The following is an 18,364-nucleotide window of genomic DNA, read 5'->3' as shown; positions in this document are numbered from 1 at the left end:
AAGAACACAAAGAGTAATCTGCTCCTGTTATGATGCTTTTATTTGCAAGGAAAGAGAGGACATTGACATTGCCATATGACCTGGGAAAGGTTCCTATATATGCGTGATATCTCACAGAAGGTATCAATGGAACCACAGGGAAGTTATACTGATGCACCAAGGCTTCTTCAATGAAATTGCCTGCAGACCCGGAATCCAAGAAAACTTCCATGATAACTTCTGCAGTGTCGGAGCTGAGGCAGACTGGAACTAGCAGTTACAAAGAGGAGTGGGAGTGACCCAGAGCAGCCTCTCCGACCAACCTTAGGTTCAGGAGTCCGGACCTCTTGGGACACTGAGTGGCGTAGTGCCCTTGGCTGGCCAATACAGGCAAAAGATGAGACTTCAGTGCCTCTGCTTCTCCTCAGTGGTCAGCCTAACTCTTCCAAGCTGCATGGGTTCCTTAGCACTAGAAGCAGTAGCAGGGTCCTCAACAGGAAGCACTGGTAGGCGCTAGAGTTAGGGGCCAATTGCCAGTGTCAATGATTGAAGTCTCATTCTCTTGCTTGCTCCTGGATGCAGACATCAGTCTTGATGTCAAGACTGATAAGGTCATCCAGGCCTGTTGGTATCTTTTCTCCTATAAGTTCATCCTTCATGTGGTCTGTCAGGCCTTGCCAAAAGATACCAGTTAAGCTCCACTCATTCCATCTGAGTTCAGAGGCCAAGGATCTAAACTGGATGGCGTAGTCGCCGACAGTCTTGGTTCCCTGCTTTAAGCGAAGCAATTCCATGGCTGCAGAGGAAGAGAGTCCAGGTTCATCAAAGATATGGTGGAACTGCTTGGTAAACTCCTCCAGGTTCCGCATGAGGGGTTTGTTTCACTCCCAAAGAGGAGATGCCCAGGCTAAGGCTGGATCAGTAAGCAAGGACAACATAAATGTCCTTGGACCAGTCAGATGGAAAGCCTGTTGCTTGAAGCTCAAACCAAATGAGGCACTGGTTGATAAATCCATGACAGGTCTTGGAATTTCCTTCATACTGGGGTGGGGTGCCACATGGGTATAGAGTCAGTACAGGTACTAGTACAGGTGAGGCCGGTATCGGAGGGACAGACTGTGGGGCTCGGGTGCAGAGCGCATATACACGTGGCCAGGCTTCGCTCTTGTTGCTGCTGCTATACTGTGTGGGCTATTCCTAGAATGGCTTGAAGCAAAGATGTATCCATAGACAGGGGAGGTGCAGCAGGTTCCAGTGTGGGAAGATAGGCCTGAATGGTGTCCATTCAAACAGCGAAACTTTGAAGCAGACTAGCTATTTGATTCAGCTGTTCCTGTTGCTGCTGGACTCGGTGAGCCAATACAGGCATGGTCCGGGCTGGGGAAAGTCCACCAAGCTCATGGCCTCAGCAATCTGTCACAGATCTGAGCCCTTGGGCTGTGGCATGGTTGACGCAGCCTAGTAAGTGAACCTACTAGGCCCAAGCTGACAGCTGGAGTACTCACTCTTGCTAGGGCTGAGAGTGGGGTGTCACCTATAACAGACCCATTCTGCACAAATTGAGCCTTTGAGTTCCAGAGGCTGGCAGGACCTTTGAGAAAGTCCTGCAAGTAAGCGGTCAGTCAGAGTTGTGAGATGGGCAGAGATCAACGAGCAAGGGTGACTGGGTCCAGATCAAGGTCAGGGCAGGCAGTGAGCAGTCAGTCCAAGCTGGGATCTGGGCAGGCAGCAATCCAGGAGAGAAGTCGGAATCCAAAGAAGAGGTCAGAACCAGGAATCAGGCCAAGACAGACAAGACATAGAGGACCAGGTCAAGGCAGGGCGGATGCCAAGGCAACGGAGGGGCAGGGTAAGGCAGGAACAAGGTAAGGCAGGACAGCAGAACAATGGGGCTAGAGAGTACAATGAGGCAAGACAAGACAATAAGGCACAGAGGGTGGTAATACAAACTTCAAGGCAGGAGGACCTGTTGCTGAGGCACTAGCCGGTCGCAAAGGACTTCCTTATGGAGAATGTAATGTCATCCACCAGCACCACAGGAAGTCCCAGCTGGAGGACTTATATATTTAACATCTTTATTGAACAAGTGATATAACAATTGTACAATTAAAAAACTTCATTATGTGCACAACATTGTCACATTCAGTAAAAATACATTCCAAAACACATAACAAAAGCAGAATGCCTTGTATTTTTTAAGCTTCCATTTGTGAACTCTTTATACTTTTCCTTTTTTCTCCCTTCTAGAGTTCTATATAAAACATTATCCTGAGTGCCTTTTTTCTGGTACACTCAGGATCCACATTAAATTCAATCAAGTATATTCCCCTCACCCTCCCACAACAGGTCCATGTACTCCTGGCTATCTCTCTAAAAATATCCCTTCATCCTTCTTCTATCCCTTATCATTAAAAGGGTGTATATTCTATCCATCCTTCATAAATTAAATTTTACTGGGAATGTCTCACCTCTCTGTTACAAATTATTCAAAATTAAGCTGTTAGCAAGGGGAGCCAGACTCTGAATATAGTTATCCCACACCATCAAAAAACACTTTCTATATGAAAAAGTGATGAGAGAAACCATAGATTCCATAAACATCATATCATGTAACAAATGTCTCCATTGTCAACAAGATGGTAAAGTTTTGTCCCTCCATGTCAATAGGACTGATTTTTTTTTACCAAAAATAAAAGCCTTACAAGCGAAAATCAAATCCCTCTTTTTCTTTTTTAAATACTTAGGAATGTGTGCCTCAAACATTACTAATTCTGGAAGCACAGGGATGGGATATCCCAGAACTTTCCCTAATACTGCAACACCTTTTCCCAGATTTCCAGTATCACTTTACATGGCCAGAAAGTGTGCTTTAAGGAGCTCTTCTCCATCTTACATTTCACACATGTTCCCGTAATTGGCAATTTAGCATGAAAGGCTGTTACTTGGGAGATGTATGCCCTTTGCAAACATTTTAATTGTAATTCTCGTAAATACGTATTAGAAGATATACTCTTTTAATTCTTAAAACATGTTTTCAACATACTTAGTGTTAATGCAAAGTTACATCTGGAGGACCCATAAAGGAAGTCCAGAGCTACAGAAATTTTAGCCAGGTCTGTGAAGCAGCATGTTGCCGAAGGCTATGCCGGTGTAGCTTCAGATCAGAGGTGAGGGGGCATTACACAGGATGTGCACTGCTTGCATCATCTGTAACAAATTCTGATGCCCCAGTGGGCGATCCAAACTTATGTCGGCATCCATAAACAACTCATAAGTGGTGTCTGCTGTTCAACTAACCTCTACATCATGAGGAAGATAGAATGGCCACTTTCTGCATTAGGTGGTTCAGAGGTACTCTGACTGCTTCTAGCTTCCTGCTTCTGTTGTAGCTGTTGCCCACCCTTCAAGCTGCAATTAAAATTCCCATCTATTTCCCTGCATCTATCAGATCCCTCAGTACAAAAACTGATGCCATCCTTGTCCCCCTGCTCAAGGGTGTCCCTTATGCAAGTGTGCAACCCATAGGATCCCTGGTAGCCACCATCAACCATTGCTATGATCATATTGCCGCCACCATCTATAACAAAAAAAAAAAAAAAGAATATTCCTGTCTGCCCGGCCTCTCCATCCTTTCCCTGATGATGATGCCATGTTGTTGTATGGCAAAGACCAATGCTATTATGAAAAATAGCACTGGCAGGACAGGATTGACTAGCAACCACTCCTGCCCCCAAGGGAAGATACCAATTTTAGAAATGTTAAGAGGAATCCAGGGGAACCAGAGGAGGCGGCACCCCACATGGGGTAGCAGACTGTTCAGGGTAGCCCATAAGAAAACGTCTGGGAGGCTTTTTAAAAATGGCAACCTGCATAGCAAATAAATTAAATGCTTTCTAAAATGACACACAACAATGAAATAAAATAATAAACAAAATGAAACAAAGCCAAATTTTGTACATGTACACCCCTACTGTTGAGCCTGTGATCAAGGATCTGACTCTGTATTGTTTTCTCCAAGTGACCTGCTTCAATGAATCATGGTAAAGAGATGTATTTTTTACAGAAGTCCTGATAATTCACTTTCTACCTCATCTCTACTGGAATCAAGTTCTACAGTGGGGGATGGCATCTGGACCCATATCTCTCAATGCCTTGAAAGCCAGTCTCAAGGCCTTAAAGATGATTCTTAAGTATTATGGAAGCCAATGCAGAGAAATGAGCAGTGGTGAGGCCCTATCTTACCTATAATACTCTGTAACATTTCGGGCCACATCATTTTGTACTGTCTGGAATCTGAATAAGGTTTTCAATGGATTCCCAAATACACAATGCTACAGTAGTCCAAGTGGGACAGCATTGCTATCATGGATGTGAGCCCTTGGTCTGTGGCGTGGTTGACGCAGCCTAGCAGGCGAACCTAGTAGGCCCATGCCAACAGCAGATGGACTTGCTCTAGGGCTGGAGCTAGCGCTTCACCTATACTAGTTCCATTTCCCACAGGTTGAGCCCTTGGGTTCTAAGTGCTAGCAGGGCTGAGGCGAGAGTCCTGTAGCCATAGTCAAGTACCGGGCAGAGGTCAGGTCAGGCAGCGAGCAAATGATATCTGGGTCCAGGCCAAGGTCAGGGCAGGCAGCAGGCAAGCAAATCAAGGTCCAGGCTAGGGTCAGGGTAGGTAGCGAGCAAATGGTATCCGAGTCCAAGACAAGATTGGGACAGGCATCAGGCAGGCAGATCAAGGTCCAAGCTGGAGTTAGGACAGGCAGCAGTCTGAAAGGGAAGTCAATGTCTGTAGCATGGGTCAGAACCAGAAGCCAGGCAGAGACGGACAGACAAGACAAAGACAAGGCACTGAGGAGCAAGATATGAGCAGGGCAAGGCAGGGCAAGAGAAGGAGACAACAAGAAAGGCACTGCAGGAGCAGGAGGACCTGTTGCTGAGGCAGCATCTGAGAGCATGGATGGGGTTTAAATCCCCAGCCCACACCGACATCATCTCCATAGGACCTATGAAGGTAGGGCTGTCGTACACGCATGAGCCCTCGGGAGCAGTGTAGTGCACCTGGGAGAGAGAGATGTGGCAATGCACCTGCAGTGAAGGAGTCCAGGAAGCATTAGGGAGAGTCAGTAATGTCCTGGGTGAGTCCCTCAACCAGTCAAATATTACAACCACTACTTGCATGATTGTTTTTAGCTCATTTTAATAAAGGTAGGGGCACAGTTATTTCACTATGTGCAAGTTTAGGAGCATTTTTTTTAACTATGGTGGCTACCTGGTCCTTCATAGAAAGCAAGATGCTAAGTATGACTCCAACACTTTTGATTTGAGATGAGGGATTTTTAACTGAATTGTCAGTGAAGAGTTAAAAATTGGCATTTCACTAACACCAGTCTTCCCTCTAGGAGCAACTGGAGAGGGAGGGAGCATTTTTAGGGAGTGGTGGGGTGAGGAATATGGGTTAAGTTCTCCCTGCCTTTTCTATAAGAGGAGAGGGGAGAGGGGAGGGGGAGCAGGAAAAGGATAGTTATTGGTTTTCTTATATTTTAATATATGCTATTATATTTTTATGTATTGTGATTGCTTAGGTAACCCTAACCTCAGATACATAAAATGAAGGAAGAGATCTCCCTATTTGTAGAAGGGTCCTTTTCTCAAATTAATTTAGTGGGTTCAGAAATTAGGTAATGCAGATGGTGGCATGGACCTGAATAGAGACAGCAAGGGGTAGTTGACAACTCTTCTGTTCCCTGGATACAGAGGACACCATCTCTCTCCCCTCCATGAACCCTGGACCAAATAAAGCATGAGCAGAGAAACACTTTCAAGTAACTAAACTCTTAACTTTATTTTCTGGTTCTGAAGCCAGGTGCTTATAACAGGTATAGTATGGAGTAATAATAATCACTAAATAATCAGAATTCATGGGATACACAGTCAGATGAAGTCTCTCACAACTCACTGGCGAGAAGCAAACAGACTCTCAGCCTTCACTTGAACATCAATTAGATCTCTAAATCTCCACTCTAAACATTTTAAAAGGAAATATAAAGGGGTAGATTTTCAAAGGGTTACTCGCGATATATATGCGCGTAACCCTTTAAAAACCCTCCTGTGCCGAGCCTATTATGAATGGGCTCAGCAGCGCGTGCAAGCCCCAGGACGTGCGTATGTCCCGGGGCTTTGAAAAAGGGGCGGGAAGGGGCGGGGCCGTGGCGCGGTCCGGGGGTGGTCTGGGGGCGGGACCGAGGCCTGCGGCACAGAGGCCATGCCGGGGATGGCGAGCCGGCAGCCGGCTGTCACGCGCAAGTTACCCCTGCCAGAGGCAGGCATAACTCCTGAAACAAAGGTAGGGGGGGATTTAGGTAGGGCTGGGGGGTGGGTTAGATAGGGGAAGGGAGGGAAAGGTGGGGGGGAGTGGAAGGAAAGTTCCCTCTGAGGCCGCTCTGATTTTGGAGTGGCCTCGGAGGGAATGGGGAAAGCCATCGGGGCTCCCCTAGGACTCGGCGCGCGCAAGGTGCACAAGTGTGCACCCCCTTGCGCGCGCCGACCCTGGACTTTATAACATGCGTGCGGCAGCGCATGCATGTTATAAAATCGGGTGTACATTTGTGCGCACCAGGTAGCGCGCACAAATGTACCCCGCGCACGCTTCTTTAAAAATCTACCCCAGAGATAAGATTGCATTCCCCACCATAAATTTCTCCCAATATCACCCCAATAGATACACTTTCTTCTTCCATATTCCACCTACCGCATACCACAAGGGGCAAGCAGCACACTCCCAGATTCCTTTTCAAATTTAATTCCAGTCTCACAACTGCAGGGAAGTAGGTTCACACACTTATTTTCTCACAACTCTGCTGACATGCAACTTCACCATTCCTTTTATTCCACACCAGACCCACACAGTGATCCCCCAGTATTCTGCATGCCCTGGTTCCTTTTTTGGGCGCTCCTTATTTCAGACCATCCCCTTACTCCTTCCTTCTGGTTATTATTCTCAAGGGGAGGACTCACCATGGGTTCACCTCTACCTCTGTAGTTTTTCCTTATGGGAAGGAAACTTTCCTGCTTTCACAGCCTCGGGTCTCCTCTCTTGAGAGGAAGAGTCCCTGTAGGTCTGGGGGCTGGGGTGGTCCTTGGGCCCACCAGCCAGTAGGCTGGCTACAACTGGCCACTACATCCTAGAGGTCCCTTCCTTCTCCAGCTCAATCCAGAAGGGCAGGAACAAAAGACAAGAAAGTACAAGCTCCTGCCAAATCCTCCTACTTTTATACCACCAGCTAAACCACTTTCTACCAATCATACACCCTGAGTTCTTAAGGGGATATCCACCATCCCTTATGCAAAACCACATAATTTAACACATCACGTTATAATACCTACCTCTCTAAGATGCTATCCCGTGGTCACTTGCTATTACTACAAGTGCAAACATTCAAACATTTCCCAACAAGTCAACCATGATAACTCCCAGGTCTCCCCCTTCCAGAATATCTTGTGCAACTAAAAACCAAAAAGGTCAAATTTGGGTCTCCCCACACTTACAACATTGTTGTTGTGTTGTAAGCCACTCTGAGTCCTTTGTGGAGGAGAACAGCATATAAATGGAAATGTACCAAACCACAGCATCTCTGTCTTGTTTGGGTTACGTTTTAATCCTTCATATTACATCCATGCACCAATGGCAGAAAAGCATTGGTCTAGTAGTTGCAGAGCCCTCTTCCAAGAATCTTTCAGAAGTAAGATCCGTATGTCATCAGCTGTGGGGCATTTTCTCTCTTCCATCGGTGATGTTCCTGGGTGTCTGCTCCCCTCTCCCACTGATGATGCTTCGGGGCACCAGCTCCCCTTTTCTATCAGCCGCACTCTAGGCTATCAGCTCTCCTCTTTCACCAACTATGCTTTGGGGTACTGAAATTCAATTTCCACTGGCCATGCTCTGAATTGCTAACTCCTCCCTACCACTAGCAACTGTTTGGTGCTCTGGATCTCTGATTCTGCTGGTGATGCTCTGCGGCAGTGGATCTCCACTTCCATTGGCCGCTCTCCAGGCTGCCAGCTCCCGTCTTCTGCTGGGGATGGCTCAACATGGCTTCTCTATTTTTCACAGGGATTAGGGCAAAATACAGCAAACTGGATAAATGTATTCCATGAGCCAGTAATAGCCCAAGGGCTGTAATTTGGAGACCCCCTGGTCCAGGGGAAGGGGAAAGTAGCTAAGGTTGAAGTGTTGGTGCTTGGTGCTTCTGCTCGCATGTTTCACACTCATGCTAATTCAAACAGAAAAAACTCTTATTTTTGACACTGAGAATGAAGCAATAACTAGATTCCAGTTAGGAACCCAGCATCACAAACCCACTTGCATTACAGCATTTCAGAATTAAATTTATTAGTAGAAAATGTTTCCTACTAATTTATCCAATTCTGAATTGTACCTTCTCAAGCATTTCACCATGATGTACAAACAAATGACTCAGAGAAAATGGTATATAGGTTTCTTACCTCATTATTTGCACTGGCACTATGAAACAAATTACTACAGACAAATTCCCTATGTCAGCTCAACATTTATGCCCAAGGCAACAACATGCACAGATGACTAGATGAAATGCTCAGCAGAAAGATTCTAACTTCTTACCCCATATTTACATTGGCGGGATGTTGCTCCGTACTGGAAGCGACACTGTTCATCTGCATCGTACACCTGACCCGGGGCCACAGCGGGATAAACAAAGTCGCGCTTGGGAGGTTCATTATCAAGACATGTGCCACGGCCCGAGCTGTTCAATATAAAGGACAAAACAAATTAGGAATTCTCTTAACTTCTTTATGCATCATTTAAAATAGCACCTACGCTGACTCTGACTGCAACACGTCCAGGTTTGCGGAGAAACAAAATACTATTGGAAGTAAACCAGCAGCATGAAAGTACACTTTTTCTGAAATTCCACTATCATATTGCATAGAGCAAAACAATCATTTGCTTTATTGCTGTTCTTTATATCATCATTTGCTCCCTCTTTCACACAGCACAGAGGGGAAAAAAAAGCTGGTCCCCAGAACAATGAATTAAAATAATGTTTGGCCACACAAGACTAAAACAGCCAACTAGAGTCACAGTCCCTCTGGTGAAAATAATAAATGAAGACAATGAAGGCATGGAGTTGGGATAACCTTTAAAGATCGAGGATCCACCTTAGACCTTTTGTGCAGAACAGGAAAGCCCTTCTGTGCACAGAATCTATGCCTAGACATAATTCTCTCTCAGGTCCTACACTACTGCTGCCTTTCACAAGGAAACAACCAGTAAAATATATCCACAAGCCTTTCAGAATTCCACTGATAAGCGGGTTTAATGTCATTAGTCATGGCTACACAAAGGAATCCCCTTCTGAGGCATTAGTAGCATTTAGTCTCTGACAGATTTAAATGTTTCAGCAAACTTGGTCTTCCTTGATAACAAAGTAATGTGCCCTGGTTCTGCAAGCCCTGCTTTTCAAAGCAAACAGTATCCTTACAACACAATTCCATGTGGTAGGAACAACAAAGGCAGAGCAAGCCAGGAGACTGCCATGGTTCCTTTGTTTGAAAAGCTAAAACTTACATGCTGCTAAACATAATTATTCCTTTTTATTTAGTCAGTATGTGTAAAACAGGACAGATGTTTCTTTTCTTTAATTTGTATTTCACATGTGAAAACATTTGACTTTTTATGGAATTCCTATGCCAATATTTAACCATTTTCTTCTACCAGCATTCCTTTCAAATATGCCAAAATTAGTGGGGCTCTTCCTCCCCCCAAATCCTTTCCATACACATTGCCAGAAAGAAAACTATTTCACATGTAAACATTTTACAAGTATTGTTTTGGACATCAGAATTCCAGATTTTCTCCAAGCACAAATGAATGTACAACAATTATATTAGGTATTATTCCTTTACAGGCTAATTTTAAAATGAGCGCGCCTGTCTCCATACACGCCCGTATCGGTGCACAGAGATACGCTGGAATTTTAAATCCTGCGCGCACTTGCGTGTGTAAGATTTAAAACACACCTACCGCATGTAAGTATGCTCCTAATTTTAAGAGGTTTCTCGAGCAAACCAACTTCACCTATCTCCCCTAGGACTTTGCCAGCTTTAACATGCATATATAAGCGTATTTTAAAACATGTTCACATGAGGGACATTCCCAGTTTTACAATGTCCACCAGTTTGCCCAGTCAATATCAAGGTCTTCCAGGCCCCTCTGGTTTTTCATCCTGCATGCCCCCCAGTTGATCCGGCCCCCTCACCCTGATCCGTAAGTCCTAAAACACGAGATCCAGAATTGCTTGTCATCAAGGATAGCAGTAAAGTTACATGGCGAACAAGCTGATGCGTCCTGTGGCCTCCAGTTTTAAAATATGGAGTTACGCATGTAAGTATCGGCCCCGCATATGCTCCACCCCCTTATTTTTGACGTATGCACGGTTATACAGGCACATAAGTCATGGCTTTTAAAATCTGCTTTGCTTGCATGCAGCCTACATATGCACATATATGGGCATTTTTGTGCGAGCAATGCTTTCAAAATCAACCTCTTTGCTTTTATAGATTTTACTGCTACTTTATTCAATCATGTTGATTTTTCCCCATCTCTTCAGATGCAGTAAAATCGCTGATCATAAAAAAAACAAACGGGCATATTTTGGGAATGGGGGAGGGGAAAGGGGATTCCCCCATTATCCAAGTTCATTAGCTTCTAACTGAGCACATTTCATCTCTAGCCAATCTGTGTCAAAATATCAAGATATTTGTTAATTAGAATGAAAGCAAATGTTGACACGGGGTGTCACGTAATCTTTAAATCTGTCAAACGATGAATTGTTGAAAAAATGCAGAGAACGATGGGTTGCAAGTTGCTTTCATCTGACCTTTGCTTCAGTCCCTTGAGAGAAATATGCATTTTCCCTTTTATTCTCTAAATTCTAACACACCCTCAACACAAACAGGCTCTTGTAAAGTATCTCAGATTAGCTCAGTCAAAGAGAGAACAATGTAAATTGTAATTCAATCAAGGAACTTGTGTTGTGTCACAAAAGTGAATTATTTTTCAGGTTAACAATCAAAAGCCTTCTCAGACTCTCTAGGTTGTTCATAGTTGGGGCTTGTTTATTTAATAAATCATAGAAGATTTCCATTTTATAGACCAATAGTAAATGGAATAAGTCCTATTGCTACTATTTATCATTTTTAAAGTGCTACTAGACATACACAGCCCCATACGGAATACATAAAAGACAGCCTGATCCAGTAACCCAATCAGGAACAGCATGGATAAAGACTAGACAAGTTTCTCCCGCCAGATCTCAAAAAAAATCATGAACCTCCAGAATCTATAAAACCTGTATTTAATTCACTGATTAAAAGAGGGGCACATATGGCTGTGGGTGAGGAGGCCCAGTGAAGGCAACTAGCCAAGCTCAGAGGGCATGCACATTGGTTTCTGAAGGAAGCAGTCTGCGATCCCCTGTGGCCATAGGATTTTTGGTGCAGTGGCTGGACAATGAAGGAGAGCAATGTTTTTTCTAATTTTTTAGATGATGCATGTTCAAACATTTTTTGTGCAACTTTTTATAAGCTGAGTTCAAATTTGTGTGCTACAAGCCAGTATAATGCAAAGAATATTGGTATTTGTTTTGCCGTGTGTGCATGCATGCACGCATGGCTTAGAGTGAACAGTGAAGGAGAGAGATTAGGGATATGAAAATGATGACAAATTTTAAGATAAAAAAACCAGTATTTTATAAAGGGGTATAAAGAACACATTGCAGTCATGGTGTTCAGACACAGCCCTACCCATAGTGAAGAAATAATTATGGGTATGGTGGGGGGCTAATTTTCAAACTGTCTGCATTAGGACGTAGATTGCACGCACTTTTTACCTGCGGGTTATACCAGTTCTCAAAGGGAACTTTCTCTCTAAAAACTGCTGTGGGGAGACAGCAGTGGCCATGCAGCAGTGGTCATGCAGCATTGGGCATGCAGGTCAAATTTTGCTTGAAAAGTACATGCATAGATGTGAAAATGCAATCTACATGCATACATTTTCTCCCCTAACCTAAACACACCCTCTGGAATTCCTCCTCCCAATGTGGCTAAAGGTTTGCATTGAGGGTGGGCATCTTTAAGACAGCCGAGTTACATAACTAAAATGCTTTTTACCTGCGGAAATTGTTGGGAAAATTGCCTTCCAAAATGGACTTTGGGGGTTCATGATTCTTCTGGATCTCATAGGAGGTGCCTAAGTCTCATGGCTGTATCTCCACTAACTTCATGGTGTGGAGCATCACTGCCATTCTTACACTTATCAGACTATAGACAATCCTCCTGACTTTGATTCATATTAGACATTCTAGGATTATTTTTTGTTGCCAAGGAGACTATTTAAAAATGAAATAGAAATACTTAAAAATAACATTAATAAAAAATTGGGGCTGGTCCAGAGACTCAGCAACAGTGCTGATAATTGTCACACAGAAAACTAGGATTCTATTCCTTGGCCCTATTTCTGCTCCCTTGGCTAGCCCAGGGCAGGAGATGCTATTGAGATAGGTTCACATCCACTGGGAGGAGGGAATCTCAGCTATTACTCAGTGGTGACACCTACTGTCTAGACTTGAGGCCAACTGGTAGCAGGTTCCAAATGGAGCCGTTGTCTGTGGCCCCGGGACAAGGCCTATCACTAAAATGCCTGGGCTTGATGAGGGCTAAAAACCTAGGGAGATGAGAATGACAGTTCATGGTGCTGGAGCCCAACAGAGGCCAATTTGGGCTGAAAGCCCAAAAATAGCAGGAAGAAATTGCTGGGTCAAAAAATAATAAAAAAAAATATAGAGATATATATGTTCCTGTCAAACAAAGCACCTGGAACTCGCATCTGATTTCCTGGTTGAGACATTCCATAATAAGATAACAATGTGAAGGGAGAAACTGCAATTCATTCTCACACATGAGAACATGGCACTTACAAAATGGATGACTATGGAACTATATTCCTTCCAGCTTATGAATTGTGAAGCATCACAAAATGATAGAAAACGGATTGCATAAAGTTTCCTATCATTGTTGGCAGGCTTATAAATCAAGAAAAGAGTGAGTTCTGCAGCTCCTAATTAATTTAATTGCCAAAAATATTTTCTGTACTTTCTGAGAGGGAAAGGTTGGGGTTAGATGAAACCTCTAAAGATACTATCTTATTGGCTTTCCTTTTCCAGTTAGTATAGAAATACAAATAACATTCTTTATTGATGTTTATATAAATTGTTCCTCAATTGTAAAAACAAAGTTTTTCAAACTAAATTTACAGAAAGCTTCCCTACAGGAAGCTGATGCACAAAATCAGCATCCTGCCCTTGCCCAAAAAATGTTAAATATCTTTGTATTTCTACACATCGCTGTGAGCTCACCTGTGTGTTCCTGTGCACTGATATGCCAGGAAACTGATCTCTGCTCTCGTGATCCCCAAATATCATGGGCTTACTATTTTGTCAGATCACCAACAAAGCATAAACATGATTGCATCAGGATTCCAAGAAGGCAATGGGATAAATTGCCAATTGCATCAGTGTTCCAATCTGGAAGACTGGATGGGCCAAATTGTATTTATCTGTTGTCATTCACCATGTTACCTTCATCTGGAATCATCATGATAACAACTTCCTGCTACCTGGCTTCTCCTATTAGGTTGTGACTCATGAGATCAGTGCCATTTTATGATCACAGGTACATTACCTTGAAAAAGTAGCTGTGCAAGTGCAAATAGATCAACAGCACTAGCCCAAGGAGGTTGTCAAAAAAGGATGAAAAATATATTGTGCAACTGAAAGCCAACATTCTTTGCAGTATGTGTTATTCTATTCCAGAGCTGCCGACAATGATAATTTATCTTCATCTTGACAGAACGGCAAATTTTCCTTTCTCTACAGGGTAGGCAATAGAATCATTCTTTGAAATAAATGCTTCCTTGGTAGGGGGGAAGACCATAAAATTAGTTAACTTCCATTGCTGCCTTAACACTGTTGAAATAACTGGCTCACTTTTGTATTAATTAGAGTCTTGACAGTGATACCTTTTCAAGGACCAACAAAAAATGTGATGGGTGAGCTTCAAGTATTCACAGGTCTCTACTTCATATGTTCATTTATGTAATTTATTTGTTGCTCATTTAAAAAGGTACCACTACATACAAATATTCCATTTTTTTCCCAACACCAATACAGCTACTAGAACTATTGTCTTTATCTATATCAGTTAACTTTCCTTTATCCTGATTTGGGGCCTGTATTATCAAACATTGGCCCCCATAGAGAGAGAAAATGGAAATAAAAGCCTAAGTAAATCAGCCCTTTAGGAAGGAAGGAAGAAACAAACAGCTACAGAAAGTGCTCTAACTACCCCCCCCCCCCCCCCACAAAAAAAAAAAAAGAATAATGTTCCCAGCTGAGCAGCTGCTAGCTTGTTTGTTTTTAAGCTTGGTCTTCGAAGTGGTCTGTGTTTGCTGATATCTTGGGCATGTTCTGCCCAATATTCAGCTGCTTATCTGGCTAACTTTAGGATATCCAAACAGCAGTCCTACACTTATCCAGCTAAATAAGATAAATAACACACAATATTGACATTTATTTAGCTAAATTAGCCAGACAAATGGCTCCAGCCCGGAATGCCCCTGGTCCCACCCTTCACTTAGCCAGCTAACCTTTTACCCAGAAAAAAAAAGTTAGCAGGCTAAGTAGCAGTCGCTGACCGAACCTGGATATTCAACTGCCACCACTTAGCTGGTTAAGTCTAAACTTAACCAGTTAAGTGGTGCTGAGTGTTGGGCCCCTTGTTCTTAGAAAAGAAACATACTTCCACCTTTCTGAACAATTTTATTTGCTATACAGAATAATCAACCTTTTTGATGAACAGAATGTTTTAGTTCTGAGGAAAAATAAGGGTTCACCTTATTTGTTTCAAAAGACCATATTCTTTTTCTTTCTACCAACTAGTCAAGCTTTTTATGTAGAATACTCAGCAGATTAGGTATGTCTACAGCTGAACTAGCTAAGGAAGCCTTAAGCCCAGTTACAGCCAAATGACTCCCTTTGATTTGATGCCTAATCCTCATGGAGGACACATCTAGTCTAAACTGCAGGCTTTATGAGAGTCTTGTGATGGGAAGGAACAACATTCTGATCAGTAGAGATAGGTCATATTATTTCTTATAGAAGAACCTACCATTGTGACAAGAGGAGAGCTAACTTCCAGGCCTGGTGGTAGAAGAGAGATGTCCCACTGTTTCCAGTACAGACAGAGGTGACGCCGAGGCAAAAGAGTGACCAGCTCTACAAGAAAGAGGTGCCACTACTGCAAGATCTAGCATGATTCCAGGGTACAAATTATATCAGAGACAGGATGCTGGGCTTGATGGATCTTGATATGACCCAGCATTGCATTTCTTATATTCTTATCATAGGCCAGGTCAAATTGGTGGAGGGGTAGGCTACATGTTAATAATGACATAGAGTTGAAAAGGATAAAAGTCCTGCAGGAAACAAAATGTACTGTGGAATCTATAGGGAAATGTGTGGTGGGGAAGAGTATAGCTGTGGAGATATATGACAATCACATAGCCAGGATGAAGACAGAGCCATTGAAATGCTAACAGAAATTAGGAATGTTAACTAACTGAGGAACACATTAATAATGGGAAACTTTAATTACACCAAAAAATAGACAGTTAGTTCTTAACACAACGAATACAAAATCTCACAAGAAAACGTTATGCAATTCAATTTTTTTCTTTCAACGTGCAATATGATTTTTTTTCTTCTAAACGACCATCATAACACCCGTGGGCATACAGGCTCATTTGCATTCATGTATTGCCTCCTCGGGTCATGCTTAATCATGGGTCCATGTCCTTTATTACTAAACACTTCTTTCTTATTTTTTATCTTATTTTTTATGGAATTTTCTTTAAAATGAAAGTGGAGTGATACCTTCCTTTTGTGAAGCTTTCTCAATTTTCGCTCGGTGCAACCACACTCCAAAGCCAATTTTATTCGGAAGACCCTCCGGTAGCAATTTTCACTCAGAGGACTAATTGCCCTTGGCTCCAGGACTGGAGCCAAGGGCTAATCGGGGTAAAGAGAAATACTACAAATTAAGGTATGGAGGATTAGAAGGGAAAGAGTTGGTGTGGCCTGCAGGAGATGGGGGGGGGGGGGGGTCTGGACACAAGATGTTAAGATAAAACAAATGGAAAGCAGGAGCAGGGGATAGGGGAGGGAGAATAAAGGCAGCATTCGCAGACCCAAAGGTAAGGGAATCATAGTAACATCGTAGATGACAGCAGAGAAGGATCAAATTGGCCCGACCAGCATCTCTAGCTGAGATTCCTTCCCCTTTGGAAAGATAAGCATGCAACTGCTCATATGTAACCTAACACCAACTCCCTCCTCTATCTTGTCCTCTGTCTACCCTCTCAATCCTTTTCCCACCACCACCCTCCATATTCATGCCAAGCATGCCCAATATCTGCTAAAACTGCTGTCCTCTGCAAGACTACTTAATCCAACATTGAGGCCCCTTCCATGTCTTATTATCAAGTTTTAGAATAATCCCCATAGCCACCAAATGAAGTGAAGCTGTTGTTTCTCAAAAAAAAAAAAAAACCAGCCTCCTCATGCTCATTGAAGTTTTATGGTTTAAACCATGATCCCTTCATGCAGGTTACTCAAATACCTTCTTGGAAGTCTAATGCAGTCCTATCACTGTTGTTTTGGTTTGTAACAACCACTCTGTACAGGTTACCCCAAATCTTCGTTACCATCCTTTGTGCCATTAGAAATCTGCTGTGTTGGGGGAGGGGGTTGCTGATGAGCACCACTAAGATAGCAGCCTAATCCTTTACTACTCCTGCTTCTCAAGACTTTTTCATGAAATCGTCTGCTAAGAATTACTCTTGTCAGGATTTATTTTACTATCTTCCAAAGCACAAAGATCTGCTGCTCATGGTAACCTCAAGACTTACTATCCCAATTCCAGCACAGAATGAAGGGAGTGAAGCAGAACCTTCCTTCACCTTCCAAAATGGCATCAGGCAAAGACCCTGACATTTTCTTGCAGGCCATAATGATGGAGGCTTTGCAGATTAAAGAAACGATGAAGGATAACGCAACCGCTATGGCTGAGATAAAACAGATATTTCTGTTTAAAACAGAAATGAAGGCTGTGCAAGAAATATCGGGTCAGGCGGAAGAGAAGATCTCACAGAACACCGCTTATTCTATACATTTATTTAGTTATTTATAGAATTAATAAAAATAAAAAATGTATAAATTTACTGACCTCCAATATTAGGTTAAATGGATTGTGATACTGGAAAGGGATCTGGAAGTTCTAGATAATCTCAATGCAGCAATCTCTGGATCTTCGGTATTACAGAGAGATGTGAAGGTGCAGATCTGATAGGTTTTCTATAGGAGCTTCTACCTAAATTGTTGGATTTGCAATTTCATCAGCCCTTCAAAATTGAATGGGCACACTGCTCTCCATCCCACCTGCAAGATTTCCATGGTCGTTTGTGATCAAGGTCCTCAGATATCCACAGGCCATAGTGATTCTCCAGCAAGCTAAACTTTGTTACCCTTTATCTTATGAGAGGTGAAAGATTTTGATTCTCCCTGACTTAAATGAGAATATGGTGGCTCACTGGAAGCAATTTCTGGCTAACTATGCGCTACCAACTAAAAAAGTGTAAATGCACTCTATGACCTCTTCTATCCTGCGCAAACATGGGTCACTGTCAATAATGCTACTAAGAACTTTGATGACCTTGTGGTGCTCCAATCCTATTTACATGAGCATACTGGAACTCAGATGGAATTTAGATGACTGCCTATTTGCTCTTGTGTTGCACTATAATGGCAGCTGGGCCGGTATGGTTGTGCCTTGACTCAGATGGTGGTCTTTTGGTACGACTGTCCTGGACGTTCTCTGTAACTGTGGGCCTATATGGGAGCACTTTGATTTTGACTTTCCAGACTGGCTTGGATGTGACCTTTGCTCCTTGAGTTTGCTCAACTTACTGCGGCTCATTTTTTTTCCTTTATTTTTGACAAGAGACTCTATTTTCAATTTGGCATAAAACTGTTGGTTTCGTATCCCTCTTCTGCAGGGCCTTATAAGATGGTGACTATTTCTATGTGCACCTTCATCTTTGTTGTGTTGTTTGGTATGAGGTCATATGGGCAGCATGTGAATGTCAAGATGTTTGAGAGCTGGGTAAGAGTTTGGCAGTAGTATGTGTCTGATAGTTTAAGTATTGAGGCTGCAAGTGTTGGTTGGGTTGGATGCA

At 43.0% G+C, this 18,364-nt stretch overlaps 1 protein-coding gene across 1 annotated transcript in view; it reads right to left on the bottom strand.

Annotated features, from left to right (window-relative positions):
• Window positions 1-18,364, bottom strand: part of ADAMTS6 (ADAM metallopeptidase with thrombospondin type 1 motif 6) — an 894,781-nt gene that overhangs the window by 435,649 nt on the left and 440,768 nt on the right. Inside the window, exon 11 of the mRNA XM_029576285.1 lies at window positions 8,618-8,759. Within this exon, the coding sequence (XP_029432145.1) occupies window positions 8,618-8,759 (142 nt within the window). The remainder of the gene's footprint in view (window positions 1-8,617; window positions 8,760-18,364) is intronic.

The sequence above is a fragment of the Rhinatrema bivittatum genome, chromosome 1, assembly GCF_901001135.1.
Source record: "Rhinatrema bivittatum chromosome 1, aRhiBiv1.1, whole genome shotgun sequence".
Lineage (NCBI taxonomy): Eukaryota > Metazoa > Chordata > Amphibia > Gymnophiona > Rhinatrematidae > Rhinatrema > Rhinatrema bivittatum.
The sequence above is the reverse complement of the archived record's forward strand: the minus strand, read 5'-3'. Positions and strand labels throughout refer to the sequence as shown.